The following is an 18,575-nucleotide window of genomic DNA, read 5'->3' as shown; positions in this document are numbered from 1 at the left end:
AACACTGACATTCCAAAACTAAGCAGCTGTTTCGTTTATGACTTAAATGGCATGCAGCAGCCTGTCAAAATGCCTGAAATTTTCCTTAACTAAAGGTGTGGTATGGTTGACGAGTTTTGGCAGCCTTGACAGTCCCTTGCTTGGATAATAATAAATACTTTTATGCAAGCCCAACTAACCTAACTGTTTTGTGAGAGTGACAAATTTATGAGAGACAAGTACAGGACAACTAAATACTAACTTAACGGACACACTGAATTTACCAACGAAAAAGAAAGACCATGCCACCATCTAAATACAACAAATCACCTTGAGAAAACTCGAGGTTGCCTTTGTTTCTAGCAAGAAATCTATGTTGCCTTTGCAGTTTACATTCTTTAATTAACGCCTTGAGCTAATTAAGACTAAATGGAAAAAAGTAAGAGAAGAATGAAAACTGAAGAATTAAATCTTGATAAGTTTTGACAAGATTTTACTGAACATCTCCTAGTAATCACTTATTACAGGAGAGAAAAATATCTTGTTTCAAGCGGCCCGGAGTAACAATGCCTCCCGTCACCAGCGAAGGTATCACCGACATCAATGCCGACTTAGCCACACTGTGATCATGGCTGCTCAATCCTAGCAACAATGGCGTGGAGATCGAACCCTGGCGATGGAGAAGAGCGTGTTGGGTGTTGTCATACGGGTCAAGCAGCTACCATCCATGGTCTCGGAATACCACCGCTGCTGCAGTTCGATCTTCAGGTAAATCATCAAATTCTCACAAATGGAATGAGAAGTGGCTCCATGTAAATGATCGAGACCTCGCAAACAACAACGTTCCTTCCCCATATGGAGTTCGGGACCCAGAGGCAATTGTTGAGTGAATTGTATCTTACTTGTATAGCGAAGCCTGGGTGGTGTGGTGTCCTCAGAATGACCATGGTTGTCAATATCTTCTTTCGCATAGTCAAAGGGTGCACACACTTAACACAAAGTAATAATGATAGGACTGAGAAAAAAAAAAACCGAAAAGGGAAATACGGAGAAAATAAAAAAATATTGAAGAAGAAAAGATTGAGCAAATAAAAAACAAAAGTAATAATTATAAGACTAATGACAGAGAGAAACTGAGAAAAATAAGAAAGAGACAAAGATGAACCAAAGAAGGACCGAGTAAATATGAACAAAAATGAGAAAACTTAGAGAATCAAAGTACGAAAAAATGGAGTCTGAAGAAAAAGCAGGGAAATGAAGAAAGAGAAAAGAAACAAACAAAAGAATGAAGTGAATGAGAAAACTGAGAAAGTTTAAAAAGAAATAAGAATGAGAAGACTGAGAAAAATAGAGAACGCTGGAAAGAAGTGAATGAATTACTGAAGAAAGATTGGAAGAGACAAAGAGCAAATGAAAAGAATAAAAGAATGAATAAACTGAGATAAACATAGAAAAACTGAGAGAAAGTGATGACATCAAAATGAAGAAAGTGAGGACAGAGGAACCGAGGAGTGATAAAGGGAGAGAACAACAAACAATGAGACTGAAGAAAGAGTGAAAGAACAATCAAGAAAAACTTTTTTTTAGAGAGCATGCGCTAAGCTTGCCTTATCTTTATAGAAGAGAGAACATAAATTACAAGAAAGCACTGATACAGACATCAGTGCCTACACACACTCACACTTTTCTCCTCCTTCCCCCGCTTACAAAAGCCTACTCTCGCGCTATCTGTGAACTCCCTCCTCTCCTAGCTAGCTCCCACAGTTGGAACTCCTCTCTAATAGCCACCAAAGCCTGTATGGGGTTCTTATGCTCTCGAACATTGCCGAACACCCTCGCGTTCCTCTGCTTCCATAGAGTCCACGCAGTGATGATGACCATGGAGTCAAACCTCTTCCTGTCGAGCTTTCTCACTCTTTTCCTCGCCTCCATCCACCATCTCTCCAAGTTCGATCCCAATCTCGGCTCCTGTATGTTGAGACTAGCGCTGCGTAGTACCTCAAACCAGACCTGTCTCGCGTATGGGCACTAGGTAAGGATGTGATCCACCTTGTCCTCCTCCTGTAGGCATGTGACACATGGGTCCGGATGCTCCTGGAGGCCAAACCTCGCTCTCCAATCTGAGGTCCAAAGCCTGTATCTGAGGGCTAACCATGCAAAGATCTTGCATTTCGCAAGGGCAAAAGACTTCCATATGGGAGAGCTCATACTCCAACTCGTGCTCCCCATGCAAAGCATCTCGTATGTTCTTTTGGAGGAGTAGTCTCCCGTTGCCGAGCCTTTCCACCTAATATGGTCCGGCCTCGACGCGTCCACCTCCACTGTGTCCACCGCCTCCCACAACCGGATGCACTGCGCTCCTCCCATCACAGTGAGTTCATCTGTAATGTCATTCAGCCACTGATTGTTCTCCATAGCCTCCGCCACCGTTCTAGTGTTTTTGCGCCTTGTCGGAACTTTGGCGTGCACCTCCGGTGCAAGCTCTTCTGTCGTAAAACCATTGATCCAACGATCGCGCCAAAAGAGGGTTTTGCAGCCATCACCAATGCTAAAGCTCGACAGACTCCTGAAAACCTCTTACGCCTCCTTATCAATTAAACCCGGCAAACCTTGCCAATGTCTGTCGGGGTCCGTGCGTCTCAACCAACACCATCTCACCCGCAGGGCCAGCCCCTGTAACCGTAGGCATTTAATGCCTAGCCCTCCCATCTCCTTAGGTTTACATATACTCTCCCAAGCCACCAAACACTGGCCTCCGTTCACTCTATCTTTGCCCGCCCAAAAGAAAGATCGCATCCATCTATTTATCTCCTCTAATAACCATGTCGGGGCCTCGGCCACCACCATTTGGTGCACCGCCCTTGCCGAAACAACCGAGTTGACTAGGACCAGCCTCCCCTCTTTCTTGATGAGGCCTTGTTGCCAAGCCGGCACACATTTAATCACTTGGTCCAACAGAGGTTGCCACTCCGCCTTTGTAAGAGGCCTTAAGGCTAACTGCAGCCCCAGATACTTTATGGGGAACTGGGCCAGCTCACATCCCAGGATTGCTGCAATCTCCAACTCCTGCTCCCTGCTCCCTCTAATGAGCGTTGTCGTGGTTTTTGCGAAGTTGACCTTGAGTCCAGACGCCTCTCCGAAAATTTGCAGGATGTGCTTAATAGCCCACATCTCCTGTCTCTCCGGTTTGAAGAAGAGTACCACGTCGTCCGCATAAATGGATATTCTCTGCAGCGGCGAGATGCTCGCAAGACTGGAGAATATGTCCACCACCGCCTTTTTTATGATAGCTGACAACACCTCCATTGCGGCCACGAACAGCATGGGCGAGGTGGGATCTCCCTGTCTCAGTCCCCTCCCATGGACTATGCGCTCTCCCGGCACGCCATTTACCAACACTCTCGTATTTGCTGTGTATAGGAGCACTGCTATCCACTAAAGGAACCTGTCTCCGAACCCCATTTTCCTCAGCACCTCAAACAGGAAGCTCCACGACAGCCAGTCAAAAGCACGTGACAAGTCAAGTTTAAGTAAGACTCCCGTGTTCCTCCTCGATTTTATCTTCCTGACCACTTGTCGCACAAGCACAAAGTTATCATGCAGGCTCCTACTCTTCACGAACGCCGATTGATTCATACTCACGAGGTCTCCCAGTCTCCCTCTGAGCCTATTCGCCAAGATCTTGGAGAATAGCTTAGAGAAGCTATGGACCAGACTGATAGGTCTAAAGTCCTAAATCTCCATCGCATCTTGTCGCTTGGGGATCAATGTAATCAGCACTCGGTTCAGTCTTCCGAACCCTCTCCCATCCCCCACTCCAAGTTTCAAAAGACCAGCCATGGTGTTGTGCTTTATTACCGGCCAGACCTGCTGGTAAAAAGCGCATGTGAACCCATCCAGCCCAGGGACCCTGTCCGATGGCATCTCCCTAATTGTGATCCACACTTCCTCCTCCGAACAAAGGCGATCAAGCTCATGTAGGTCCCTGGTGGGGATGTCCAGGGCCTGAAGCTCAATACCATGCTCTCTATTATGTATTGCTCCCAAGAGCTCCGTGTATGCCTCTCTGAAGACCTCATTTTTGTGCTCATGGTCCGTTACTAACATCTCCCCCACCCTCACCGCCGCGATGTAGTTTTTCGTCCTTCTCCCATTCGCCACCGCATGAAACAACTTGGAGTTGGCGTCTCCTTCTTTCAACCATCTCAACCTCGATCTTTGCCTAGCAATCGTCCGCTCAAGGGAAGCCAATCCTAGGACCGATTGCTTAAGCGTCTTCCTCAGCCAAGCCTCCGCCGATTACAACTCCCTCGACTCTTGTGCCACGTCAAACCTCAAGATCAAGGTGTTCGCCATAGCGATCTTAAGTTTCACATTTCCCACCCTCCTCTGTCCCCAAGTCTGTAGGAACTCCGCCGCATTGCGAAAAAGTGCGTCCAAACGCTTGAATGGGTCGACCATCCTCGGTCACATCTCCAAGCCTCCTTAAGTGCCTCGTCAAAACCCTCCAATTTGAGCCAAAAGGCCTCAAATTTGAACCTACGTTTGGGTCTGAAGGCCGCACTAAGCCCAAGATGGATAGGGGCATGATCGGATACCGAAGACGATAGCGCCTGGAGGAAAGCATCAGGATGTAGTAGGTCCCAATCCACCGAGACCAGGGCACGATCAATGCGCGTGAGCGTAGGGCTCTCCCTTTCATTACTCCATGTGTACAAACGCCCATGCAGGTATAGATCTCTCATCTCATGCTCATGCACAAAGTGTCGGAATCTCGCCATCATGTTCCGGTCAAGCCTATCATTGTTCTTGTCCTCCGCGTGCAGGATCATATTAAAGTCTCCGAGGATCATCCAAGGTCCAGGACACAAGGATCTCCTCTCCGCCAACTCTCTCATGAACTCAATCTTGTCCTCATTGGATTGAGGACCATACACCGTGGTTAGCCACCACCTGTTATTGTCACGAGGAATCACTTCCACAGTGATCGCATGTGGGTCTAGGCTAACCCTATCCACCTCCAGGACCGAAGTGTCCCACGCAAGCAAGATCCCCCCACGAGTGTCCTCCGCCGGCACATAAACATAACCATCAAACGATGGAACTAGGCATTGCATTACGATAAAATCATCAATTACATTCAACTTAGTCTCCTGAAAGCAAACTAAACTAACTCATGGTCGCTACAAACTCCCGTATAGCACTCCTCTTGGCTGGATCGTTCAGACCACGAACATTCCAGCACAGCAACTCTAGGAAGATATCCATAAAGACATACTAACACTCCACGCCTGCCAGCACCTCAGTGCGCCGCAACCGCCATCCGGCAGTACTCCTGTGGTGCAAAACTCGACGGCAGCTCCTTCCCGAAGATGGACGCAAGCACCCGTAGGTGTGAGTCGCGGATCGGGGAGTCGAAGATGCCTCTGAATCTCGCCAAGTCCTCCTCACTAACCGAAAGGTTCTCCGGGCATATCCCAAGCGCTTTCAGCAGCGCATTCTCAGCTGCTGAGGCCTTCTTGACCTGCGTGGAGGTGTTGGTTGCCACGGTCCTCCTAGTCACCCGCTTGGGGGTAAAAGGCTCCGCCTCAGCCCGAAGCTTAGAGGCCCTTTCAATCTCATGCAGCAACGGTGGGGCGAGCGTCTTCAGGATCGACGCACAGAAGCCCTTGACACGTGCTAACTCTTGTCTCTCCTGCTCTAGCTTGTCGCTGGCCTGTTGTGCCTGTTCCTCTCGCTCCTTCTGCGCTATCTCCTGTTCCCCATCCTTACCACATCCAGCGTCCCGTGGGACCAGCTGCATAGCACTGTTTGGCCCTGTGTAGGACTGACTAGGCGAGCCAACCCCACCCAGGTCCTCCTCCGCGAAGCTCAGCTCTCTTTCCACCGTGCACTTCCTCTCAGGGATCGAAACGGAGACGGCAAAATAATCAGCGCTGTGCTGAGAGAAAGTAATAAAGACTGAGCTAGCAATGAGACTAAAGAAAGAGTGAACGAACAACCAAGAAAAGCTGAGAAAAAATCCTCGCTTTATAAAGCTGGTCCCATTTCTTTCGGTTTCTCTCTGTCTGTTGTCGTTCTTCAGTTTCTTTTCTTTATTTTCTCAATCTTTCCATCTTCATTCTTTCAGTTTCTTTCTGCTCAGCTATTATTGTTTTATTTGCTGTTGCAGAGGCCCGGGGATCAAGCTGTAGCACGAATAGTGGTATTTTGAGACCATAGGCGATGTACCCCGTCGATGTGTCTCTTAGTCTGAGTTAATTTTCTCAGTTATCAACAACATTGTCATAAAAAACGTTACTGCTGCATCTGTGACTGCTACACCGCCCGCCACCACCTCCACCAGAGCGGTACGTACGACATATCTCGATCTGTTTAGTGATGGATGTTGTGTTGTTTTGCCCTGCTACTATTCATGTTGATTAATATCTCGATCTGTTTAGCGATGGATGTTGTGTTGTTTTATCCTGCTACTATTCATCTTAATTAATATTCGAATTTCACATGTTAGTAGTTGTTGTAGTCATGCTTAATATTCTGGAATTTACCATGAAAATTGTGTCTAATTATCCAACATATAGTACCAAAAATCTTGCAGGAAAACAAGCAGGAATTCGCGCTCCGTTTCTCACGCTCCGGAACAAAAGCATCGGGCGGATGTTATGCCAGCTGATCCCATGTGCGGGATCAGCCAGCTGATTCTTGTTTTTTAAAGTGTTTTTGGGAGTGTCTAACCTTCATCTAGATGAAAAAGCAATTCGGCTCAAGTCAGATTTCAGCTACAGTAGTACTCATAACTCGTTTGTTCTCTCAGATTTCAGCTACAGTAGTACTCATAACTCATTTGTCCTCGCTTCCATCCTAATTACGATCAATCTGTGAGTTGAAAATAAACCAATCCATTCATTGCACTTGAGTCTGGTTCTCTACCCGGTTTTTTTAGATGGAAGTCTTCCTAGTGATCAAATTCGCTCCTGGTAATGAAACACACGGGGTAAAAAAAGGGAAAGCCCGATATTTCTATTTTGGGTCTTACACATGAGCACAAAAGGTCCCTATTTCTGGGTATCTTTTACCAACTACCACCACGTCATCACTTTTCTTCCTCCTCATGCAAAGATACACTGCACCACCGCTCACTGCCACCAAAATAGAAAAAAACAAGACGAGGATCAATCACAAGAGAAAAAGAGAGAAAGATCCATAGAAAAACAAGTGACATATGATGGAGGAGAATGAGAGAACCTGCAGCAAACTGAAGAAGGAAGATCTAGATGGGCAAACTTCTCGATCTCATCCACTCTCTGCATAAGTACTTCAACCCCCGCACACCTTCTCCGTTTTAGTACCTCTATTTGCATCAATCTTTGTCTAGAAATGTAACCTTGTGTTAATTGTCTTCATCTTCATAGAAAATAGTCGATGGCTTAGCCACCCATATGAAACAATACAAAAACCCTCATGCTTAAGAGAAGGAAAAGCCCCTAGCCATGCATCTTAGCATTGATGAGTAAAAACACAGAAGGCTGCAATCATTTCTGAAAATTGTCCTGTGTAATGAGCAAGATCGCTACTAAAAACCAAAACCTATTATTCTGTAACTACGGATAATGAAACAACACAAAATTGGCTTGGGCAATGATTTATTCATGTACTAATAAGCACTAGCATTGGGTGTAGAAAAACCACTAGCCCAGGAATCTAAGCTCTAATAAGTAGTAAACAGAGTTGAAGAAAAATCAAAATAGGCTAAAAAGTGAGAAGTGGGCAGGTAGCCAGGAGTTGATCAAATACTATAAATACTAGGACAACTAAGGTGGGAATACTCAGCTCCTGATAATACTAAAAATGGTGGAAAGGCGCAGGAAGGAGAATGAAGAAATTTTAAAGTATGCAAAAAATAGTGAAAAGGGGGTAGGTAGCCAGGTACTAAATCTACATTGAATACTAAAGATCACTAAGAAGACTAAATCAACATTGAATACACAAATTTACCAGGCGCACATGGGCCTCTTTCGATCGGCCATTTCCTAGCAAACTGTAAGTCGCCATGGCATCCAACATCGCCACTTATGTAGACTAAAGCCTATTCGTACAAGAAAAAAAGACTAATATCACTAAGAAAACCTGAAGGCTATGAGAAACTAAAACTTCAGTAGAGGAATTCATACAAAAAGAAAAAGATCAAAAGTTTAAATGGTACAGAAATGATAGGACCGAGGATGGAGAAAATAAACCATAAACTAAGCAAAAGAAAATGAAGAAGAAAAGATGGAGCAAATAAACAATAGGAAATAAGACAAAGCTAAAGAAATGACTAGGAGAAACTAAAACTGAAAGGCAGAGAAATTAAAGAATAACTCAAAACGAAGAAGATACAAAATTAAGAAACAAGGACTGAGAGAATAACACTGAGAAACTGAGAGAATATTCAAAGTGAAGAATGAAGAAAGAGACACGTTTAAAATGAACAAGAATGAGAAAATAAGACTGAGAGAAGTAAAATGAGTGAATGAGAGAACCAGGAACTGAGAGAATTTGACAAGAATGAAAATGAGAGAATGAGAATGAAGAAAAAGCTTGAAGCTAAGGACTGAAGAAAGAAAGACTGGGCAAATTAAATTGAGAAGAGAATGGAAGAGAAAAATACAAAGCAAATAAAACTAAGAACAAACCGTGAGAAAGACTAGAAAATAAATAAAACTAAGAAGAGACTGAGAGAAAATTCAGAAAAATGAAAAAAAATAGAAGATGAAGAAATAAGAAGAAATGAATAAAATTAAGGAGTGAAGGAAAGAAAGACTAAGAAAATCAAACTAAGAAGCAACTGAGAGAAATTGATAAAATGAAGACTGAACTCAAAGATAAACTCAAGACTGAGAACTGATAAATAGAAATTAAAATAAAAAAGAAACTGAGATATTTGACTAAGTGAATGAATGTCTATCTTTGAGTTCTCAGTTTGAGTGAAGAACGAAAATTGAGAAGATAAAGAGTACAAATATTGAGAACCAAGAGAAACTGAAAGAATGAATAGGACTAAGGACCAAGAGACATAGACAAAGAACAGAGAGAAAACGAGAGAATACATTGGGTTGCTTCTTCGTGGTATAACAGATGCTACAATGCATTGAAACACTATGCTCAGGTAACTCTTCACTCATAATTCCTAAACTAGAAAAATCAGAGATCATCACAAGTTGCTTACCAAAATAAATAATGGCTCAAAATTCCAGGTTTTGGCTCATGATTCCAATATCAAAAATAATCAAGCAAGCAAAAAAAGTTTAGTTGATGTTCAGGTATCAACACACGACAAAAAGCAAGGATCATCTTCTATATTACTCGTAGAAGATAATGATAATCATTTTTCTAATGATGCATAGAGTACTTGTCAACCAAAAAAAGATTTACATACATGCAGCTTATTGATTATGGACTATAGACAAAGGCCATCGAACAAATGAACCGAATACTCCACTAGTGACAGACCATAGTGGAACTCACTGGACAGTAAACACTGAAAAAAGCCATATGCATGATGAAAATGAAAACTGAAGAAGAAATAATAATAAATACAGCACCACGGACCAAGCAATATCCCATATTATAATAGGTGTTCTACTGATTAGAACTCACAAGAGTCATTAGGAAAATGAAAGTTACAAATAACTACCAGCACCACAAACATATAAAGGGTCAGTTTCACTAGTTTTGATCTATATTTTCTTAGCCTTCTTTCCAGTTACTTAGTAAAAACATGTCTGCAAAACATACACTACTTGCAGTTGGGAATTCAACTTTTCCATTCAATGTCCACGGGCAAATTATAAGTATTGTCCAATAAGAGTTTGACCCAGCAAAAACCTCATGGCGCGGCAACTCGCCAACTTCACAAATAGAATAGCATTCTGAATCAAGGGTACGGGTAGTTGAATATTGAGGCAATCAAATCTTCAGATGCTCACGGCATCACATAGAAAGGTAAACTGATCACAGTCTTTGTTCTTATACGAAAGGAAATAAACCAAATGAAAGTACATTTTTTCATGTACTGAAACTGCTCTATCTCCTGTAAGTGAACAACTGGGTACTTCTCAAACAAGTCTTTTGTCCGCGTAACTGGGCGAGGAAGAGGAGAACGGAATTTTCATATAAATATACACTGGCTGAGGTGATGCAAGTGTACATATTAGAAACTAGCACTACAATCACTGTCGTATTGAAGAACATTCCTTCTAAACCGAACTTCTTAACTGAACCTCGCAACACGCCTAGCAGCTGCAGTCGCAAGCATGGCCTAAAAACAGTAGAAAAAATTGGGGGAAAATATCACGGGGGCATGCATCCGAGATTAGAAAGGGACGCAAAGGAAGAAGAAAGGTACACTTCCGCCCAGGGAAGCTGCCTCATACCACCGCCTCGAAACAGTGGTCCTTGCTCGAAGTTTCGGCATGGAGGAATCAAGCTCCCCAGCCTCCACGCAAACCCATTCTTCTTCGCACACCCAGACAGCGATAAAACATGTGGATGAGAGAGCGAGCGGATTCCTCCCGGTTGCTCGCTCCGTCGGTCTTCACCGATTTCACCTTCCCCCAGCGGGAGAACCCCATCCCTCCGCCATGAGAGAGCTCACCACCACCCCGACTGACACTCTCTCTCCCCTGAAAGAGATAAGGGGAGACGGAACATGAAGGGAATAGCTGCCGACAAGAGAGACCAGGAAAAAACCGGACCAACTAACAAAACCAGGATCACAAAAACGGTGGGGAGACAAGTGCACGACGAGATCCGTGCCATAGTTCAGAAACGAGCGGGAAGCGATCTGACTTGACACGAATTGTGATTTCAGCTAGCTGAAATTTAGGAAAGGTGTTTTTAAACCATAGTACTGTTGGATCCAAACATCCTGAAGCATTTAACACTTCAGTATTTTTTAGAATCTAAAGTATTCTTTGAGTACTTCAAAAATACTGTGAGTGCAACTGTGCAAGCGCAAGGACACCGAAAACTCTAGACGACAAAAATAAACTGTTGCAAAGAGGCAAGCTCCACATGCAAGTACGTAACAGGTGACGAGACGAAAAATAGTCGTTGTCAAAACGCATGTCAGAGACCACTCTGCCACGTGATTCCAGATATCCCCCCTCGCCACCAGGCACATTTACATATAAAATATAGCAAGTTTACGCCAGTAATATCTATTGGCATCACACAAATTTAGCATCTTCATTCCTCAAAAATTATGATCACAAAGTTAGCAGACTCTGTGCTCAAGCTTGGGGATCTGATGATGATGACGTCATTTTCTTGGTCAGGTCAATGAGTGCAGCCAGGGCTAATTGCGCCTGATCTGGCGTTCCAGATATCACAATAATGCTACCATCACTGGTCTCTGGAGGTGGATCGTAAACGGTAATGTCTGCACCAGAGATCTGAATTTCACAAAAAGTAAACGTTGAGATCCAGCAATTGTCACTTCTATGATGGTAATGTAAGTTCCTATGGTTTCATACAAATTATGCACTATAAAATACAGTCCTCCTACCTTACAGGACAGCATGAAGAAACCCTACAATAATAAAATAGGTGGGGTGGGATAGAAAATTGACAATATAATATTAAAGGGTAACTGCAGTAAGCCTTTTCATAACAGAAAAGGCATAGTATTAGTAATTGGATTTCAAATCCTAAGAGGTCACAACTTTTAGTAAGAGTTATACAACTTTAGATGTTTATTTGATATGGTACCTACCCCGGCCTACATGTAGTAACTCTAGGAAAACCCAAAGCAGCAGACTTGAAATGAAGAAATGTCAGGGATGCCAAATATGAAATTTTAAACAAGAGATATTAAGTGTGTTTTCGTTAGTTTTAGAACTAAAATAACGAATACCAATCAGGATTTTAGCCAGATTGATGAACTGAATCTAATAAGGTGATGATATAAACATATGAAGTTTCATAGTTCAGTAGCAAGACCTGTCTGAGCTGGGCCAGGTAGTATCCGTCATCTCCATAGAGAATACATAAAACCCTCTGACAAGCAGCAACCTCGTATGTCATTCTAATTACAACAGGATCCTTGATTCTCTGGTGACTGGAAACAGGAATTATGACAGTGAGATGTCAGATAGAAATAATTAATTTCTGCACCATAGTAACATACAAAACGTGCACAGCACAAAGAACAAAAGGACCTGGAGTTTGAGCATTGATGCAATTGGTAGTTTGTACATCAGTTCCGATCATTAGCTAAGGTGTAAGTATCCTAGTGTCGTTACAAATAATAGCATGGATTGCATCCGGAGAACCACACTAACCCATACAGCCACGGAAATATGTTCAGCCTCACAAGCTAGAACACGAGCCACCCTATTTCAGGATCAACTAACATGAAAAGGTATGTATGTTATTTAAAAAGAAAAGCGCAGGTGTTATGGTGCTGCTAGAGGGATGGCGCGAGAGGGCCGGCCGGCCCACGGCCGGTGGCAAGAGGGAAGGGATTTCCTTCTTAATTCTTGCTTAATTAGATTGATACGTCTCCTCTCCTTATATAGAGAGGTTTACTTGACCCCTAAGCAAGCAACCCTTATCTCTAATTAACCCTAAGACTAATGGGCTATAGCCAGGCCCATGACGTACTCTAACAGCAGGACACGTAAATCTGCTCATGGCTGCAAATTCATCACTGTAGTAACAACTTTCGTTTTTCAAAAATCTTAAACATTAAATGATAAAGTGGTAAAGTTGACACAGAAACATAGATAGCACATTCAATAGTTAATTTTTTCCACCACCATAAGGTTAGCAGAACACTAAGTGAAAGCTGTTCTTTTCATTTTTACCAGGGTATATCTCATTTGGAAAATGCTTGATGATCTGTTTGAAGTTTAACGCCTCATGTTTCCTGGACAACGCTTAACCAAGAGTATAAATGGCGTGGATTTCTAAGATAGTGTAAATAAGAGAGCTAGGAAATATTTGAAAAGAGCAATTACTAACTGCTCTAGGTTTTTGTATGCTGCTAGAGTGTTAGCAGGCAGCAGCAGCAGCTGGATAGTAGAGATTGTTACTAACTACTTCCTCCGTTCCATAATATAAGATGCTATTACAACAAATACTATATTGGTTGTAATAGCATCTTATATTATGGGACGGAGGGAGTAGAATGCAATCCCAGATGATTCTCGACTTACAAGCAATATTGAAGTAGCACATATCCCATTTCTGAAATAAAATAATCGTAACCTCCTTGCAGAGATCAAATTCTAAAGGTGAAGGCACACTACTAGGTAGTAAAGAAGCAGTTAAACTATCACCTCGAAAATTTGTTGTCCTCTGGAGATGTAATCCCGATACATGAGTTATTAATTCTGTCACCACTCCCATCAGCAGGTTTCTGCACCCCAGTGATAGTAATAGCACCACTCCCGCCAGCAGATTTCTGTACCGCATTTTTTGATTTCATGATACCAACGTCATTCGCATTAGCAGATTTCTGCATCCAAATACTTATTTAGTACCAAAAAATAGAAAATGTGGATCAGAACTTAATGCTGAAAAGAGATTACAGGTCATTCCAAAAGGACTGAAAATGTTTTATAGTTGGCAAATAATTGGCAGGAGTTTTGATGTATCTTACTAACTCCGTTTCAAAGAATAAGGCGCACGCGTATTCCAAGACGAACTTTGACCATAAAAATAAGTAACAAAATCTTGATTATATTATATGTAATTAGTATCGTTGGATTCGTATTGAAAAGTACTTTCTAATGATGCTGATTTCATGGAAACAATGTTTTTATATTTGAAGCAATTCTTGGTAAAAAAAAGCATGAAAAACGAGGGCGCCTTATTCTTTGAAACTGAGGGAGTACATAGCAATAAAAAATTACTTCGCACAAATTTTAGAAAGAAATACAAGGACATCTATTTACGAACCCTGCTCCAGATTAAAAAGTAAGAGCGACCTATAAGTGCTTGCATCGTTTTCTATGAGATGATGTCTTAAATAATATTTGTAACACCAGAATATGGGCCTGGTTTAAAATTTACCTTCTGACAATTTGTTTCAGTGCTACCTCCAATGCTAATTTGCAACGAATAAAATAAGTTCACAGGTATTCTATGTGGATTAAATAAAATTATTCCTAGGAAGTTTGCCCAATGAAATATTATGATCCTTTAACACAAATTTTAAATACAACATTTCACTAAATTGACCTTTTGCATTTAATGCCATTGAAAAATTCAGTACACTATGTCCATTCCACAACTACGTTCTTCTCAAAACAGTAGTAATATCAAAATACATCTATTGTCACAAACAAACTCATAAAGGATGAAAATTCCGAACATGGTACAAGCAATAGTTGAACTATAGATAAGCAGATAGGCATAACATTGTGTAATACATGACCTCAAGTTCTGAAGAACCAGGAGATCCCAAGTGGAAGGCACAGAAGGAGTTCTCTACTGAGTTCATTTGATTTAAAGAGGGCCCATGATCAATCATTGGGAAATTCACAGTTGAACTGTAGCTGGTTGAAAAAATTTTGACCTGTCTGCTTGGAGTTGATTCAGTAATATCTGAAGATGTAGCATTAGCATCATCGTACTTGGTGCTCTTAGAAGAGAAAGCATAATCACGAAGTTTGTCACTAAGAACTATTAAAGCCTTTCTGACATCCACTAATTCCCCAGTGATCTGTAAGATAAGAAGATTTAAAAAAGTATGGAGCTATCCAACACGACCATGGGAATAGCGGCATCAGAAAACAGCAGCAATCACGAGTCAAAGATAACTAGGGGTGACAACATGAAGCATAAGAGTGGACCAAGTACTCTGGTAGTAATATAGCTCTTGAAATCTGAGGGAAGCCACGACCATTATGAGAAGAACTAAATGAGCAGCAAGGCATTTGGTATCTAATGAAATGGAAAACAAAAACAAGAACGACTTCTATGTATCATTGCTTAGGAAGTAAACAGTAAACAAAAGGTTAGGTTCACATGGATCATGTTACTACTGGTTTGTGACTGATGTTTCTTTGAAGATCAACAGACTATCATCAAAACAGAAACAAGGACGAGAAAATATAAAAAGAGTACAGTTATGATGCCTTTTCGCTCAAGAAAAATACTTGCCTGCAGAACACGTTCACAGTGTGAGGCACAAGCTGGAACATCTGCCTCATCCATTATCTCAATTCCTGCTCCTGTTGACTTCACAATTTCCTGGATTACCGCACCACCTAAACCAACTAACCAATAAAATTGGCTTTTGGGCACAAGCACCCTGGTTGAGTACCCTGGCTTGCCGAATGTAGAGTGCCCATTTCTTTCCACCTCCTCCATTCTTTCGAAGATACAAAGCATTGCCCTCTGCACTGTGGAGTATGGTCCTGGACTCTACATGAGGCAATAGAAACAAAAAACATAATGGATGGACTGCATGATAGGATTAACCAAAATATAAGAACGTCTTGGTTACGAATCTCAAAATAAGACATTTAAGATGATAAATATAAGCAAAAAGTTCCTAGACTCGTGACAAGATATAGAACAAAAAAATGAGGAAGTGCTATTTTTAATGTTCAAACCTCTAGGGCAGAGATTGTTATCACACGTTCCGTGCAACCACTGTAAGGATTACCGACGTCAATCGAAGCTCCAGTTTCGGATTCAAAGCTTTTGATAAGCAGGCCCTTCGTGCCAATCAAACCTCCAGCAAGATTGACATGACAGAGAAGTCTAAACGAAATCTGTTGTTGATGTTTACTTTTGACATCTCCAGTAACACCTTGTGGACTATCAATCCTAGGGATACTGCTCTTTGCATACTGAGTGGACCCCCCTGAGTGCAAAGCTCCGAAATTCGTCTCAGGCACTTCCAAAGTTGTCCTCGGGAGCTCTGCGCTTGCTGTCGTAACAGAATTTGTTAAGGTGCCAGCGTGTAAATCACCTTGAACATAGCTAGACAAAGCAACAATAGCTTTCCTTATGGTAGTTCTATCTCCAGTTATCTGAAATTTTCAAAAGGAAGACGTGAAATATTAAAAAAAAAACCATAGGATGATTTAGAAAGTGCACAGGACAAGGAGAAAGATGCTTAATGCCCTGTTAAGTTTTTCATTTTATCCTAACCAAATTTCCCCATGACTCTATATGTTAAGTATCCAGTACAACAAAATCGAACATGGTCAAAGTTAAGAATAATCTAAGGTCTTCCAGACTCTGTATTCATCTTACAAACCGCTAAAATTGTACTGCAATCATTTCAAAATTAGGTTGATAACATAGAAATAGAGAGATAGATATGACACATTATGAACTAATTGGCTGTGAACCGAAGTAGCCATATGGCACCATGAGCCAGCTACACCACAGGCAGGGAGGGAGCGAGATAGACAAATAACTTGGTATAACTATTGCTTAATTTCTATAAAGAATTCAGGAGCGGATACATAGATTTCTTCCTAAGAACTTGAACAAACTTGGGAGAGGAGACACTAATCAAGCATATCTTGTCTGTATCTTCCTAACCAACTTCATCTTTCTAAAATAAATGGAAGCTTGGGCATCCACAAGTTGCTCTCTGCTTCTTTGCACTCCACAATACCACGTGGTTCAGTTATATGAACTTCACAAAACTTGCCTTGGTTCACATAACACAACTTGGATTAGCTTATTGTTGAAGCACTATTCTGGTGAGAACAATGGAAAAGGTGGCCAACCACATACTCATAACTAAAAGGGAAAAAACAACACTCGCCATTTACGTTCCAGAAGATAAGACATGCACCGCACAAAAGTACAACAAAATAACAGAACACAATATCTGGAAAAAAAATGATTGCTCTATTGTCCTGGTGAGAATGATGAAAAGGTTTGTGATGCATATATTCAGAAGTGAAACAAAAATGCACTATACTCACCTAATTTCTCATAGTAAGAAATGCATCATAACAAATACTCCTACAGCAAATTATGGAGCACATGCCAAAAAAGTGAATAACTGAAAACAACACCTACAGCTGCTGGAAAAATTTCCATTGATTACAAAACAAGGCAGTAACAACAGTTACGTATAACATTAACATGCAAAGATGCTTCACCTTCACACACTAGAGAAAAACATGCATAATCTTGAGAAGTCCGCATGGAATTTGATTAGCAAACCAGAATTCAAACGGAAGGCATGTGAAAGAGTAATCATAGTGGGAATATCCATAGTCCGAAAGCAGCAGTTTTTTTTGGCAGCAGGTATCCCTAGCTAGAATTACAAAGAAATAATTTTCACAGCATGCAACTAGTACGCATCCTCCCCTTGTTTGGCCTCAACCTGCAGTTCCCCTTGGAGAAGTACAATTGCAGAGCAATTAGCACTCACAAATTTAGGATCATGCTTTTTCCCTTGACAAGGAATAGGTTCAATGGCGCACCATGCCACCGGCCAGCACCAGGGGTGCACGTACGATAGCAATTGAATCATCAAGGGAGGAGCTTTATACCTCAAGGACCTCGTCGGGAGAATGCAGGCTCGGCTTCGCGTCCCCTGCCAACGATTTGAAGCGAATCTCAGCGCCAGTCTCGCTGGTGATTGCCCTCAGAGTCCACCTCCCTTGGTCGTCGAGTCGGGCGGCCTCGACCAGGACCAGGCATGTCACGAACTCGGGGCCCCGGCCCACGACGCGGTGTAGGACCCCGCCGACGTCGACGAGGGCGACGAGGGCCTCCTGCACGGGCGAGAGCTGCAGGGGCTCGCCGGAGGAGGAGGAGGAGGAGGCCTCGACGCGGCGGCTGGGAGAGGTGGGGCCGAGGACGACCGCGACGCGGCTGGCGGAGTCTTCGGGGTAACCTTGGAGGGCATCGACGCGGACCTGGAGCGCGGCGGCGTTGCGGCGGAGCGGGGCGATGGCGGCGTAGAGGTGAAAGGCGTCTTCGTCGCCAAAGGCCCTGGGCAGGAGGAGGCGGAAGACGATGACGTCAGCGCCGGCGTCGGCGCTTGCGCTGGAGCTGGAATCAGAGGCGGGGGCGGCAGTGGGGGCGGGGGCGGAGGCGGAGGCGGCGTAAGCGGCGTGCGGTGCAAAGTGGGGTTTTGCCCCGGCCATTTTGGTCGGTGGTGTACGCCGCGGCGGAAGCGAGGAGGGTGGCAGTGGAGGTGGAGGTGGTGGTGGGGTTTTGCCGTTTTGGTGCGGGTTTGTAGGGGTATCCCCGGGATTTCGCATGTGCGGTCTTTTCATTTTGTCCTTCTTCTTGGGCCTGGGGCACAAACTCGCATCTTCGGTCCACTAGCCAATTTTTTTATCAAGGAAATATATTTATAACACGAAAATGCTAATTATGTATACACTCTATAACAACGTACTGTCCTAATAGACATACACGAATGCACACAGCTAAAAAAAACAAGAATTACAGAAAAGAAAAAGTCCTAACCAATTCCTTACAGCAGCGGACAAACCACCACCAAAACAACACCAGGATTTCATCAACTCCAAAAGCGATGCCTTCAAGAAGGGAACAGTGCGCAAGCGCTCTCATCCCCCACATCAAAGACCATAGGTTTTTCACCCCGGAGAAAGTCCTGT

The 18,575-nt window shown here is 42.8% G+C and overlaps 1 protein-coding gene across 3 annotated transcripts; it reads right to left on the bottom strand.

Moving 5' to 3' along the window:
* Nucleotides 1-6,862: 6,862 nt before the first annotated feature.
* Nucleotides 6,863-18,157, bottom strand: LOC127333530 (KH domain-containing protein HEN4). 3 transcript variants are annotated; one of them, XR_011751911.1, is made up of 9 exons: nucleotides 17,496-18,157; nucleotides 15,585-16,007; nucleotides 15,130-15,393; nucleotides 14,402-14,689; nucleotides 13,302-13,480; nucleotides 11,962-12,079; nucleotides 10,395-11,414; nucleotides 7,225-7,350; nucleotides 6,863-7,118 (listed from the first exon to the last, which is right to left on the bottom strand). XR_011751911.1 is itself a non-coding variant. In XM_051359909.2 (7 exons), the coding sequence occupies exons 1-7, from the start codon at nucleotides 18,093-18,095 to the stop codon at nucleotides 11,253-11,255; spliced, it is 2,034 nt and encodes a 677-aa protein (XP_051215869.1). In that variant the 5' UTR covers nucleotides 18,096-18,157; the 3' UTR covers nucleotides 9,933-11,252. The 3 variants fall into 3 exon arrangements, 1 of the variants encoding a protein (XP_051215869.1); XR_011751912.1 differs by having other exon boundaries at nucleotides 14,543-14,689; XM_051359909.2 differs by lacking the exons at nucleotides 6,863-7,118; nucleotides 7,225-7,350 and having other exon boundaries at nucleotides 9,933-11,414.
* Nucleotides 18,158-18,575: the final 418 nt, after the last annotated feature.

Source organism: Lolium perenne, chromosome 2, assembly GCF_019359855.2.
Source record: "Lolium perenne isolate Kyuss_39 chromosome 2, Kyuss_2.0, whole genome shotgun sequence".
NCBI lineage: Eukaryota > Viridiplantae > Streptophyta > Magnoliopsida > Poales > Poaceae > Lolium > Lolium perenne.
The sequence above is the reverse complement of the archived record's forward strand: the minus strand, read 5'-3'. Positions and strand labels throughout refer to the sequence as shown.

Excerpts from the sequence above, each read along its gene's own strand:
- LOC127333530 (XM_051359909.2), bottom strand. The coding sequence starts at position 18,095 with ATGGCCGGGGCAAAACCCCACTTTGCACCGCACGCCGCTTACGCCGCC. Across the intron at positions 14,690-15,129 it reads ACTGTGAACGTGTTCTGCAG|ATCACTGGGGAATTAGTGGA; the intron begins GCAAGTATTTTT and ends CTTATCTTACAG. Across the intron at positions 12,080-13,301 it reads GAGGACAACAAATTTTCGAG|TCACCAGAGAATCAAGGATC; the intron begins GTGATAGTTTAA and ends TCCTGTTTCCAG.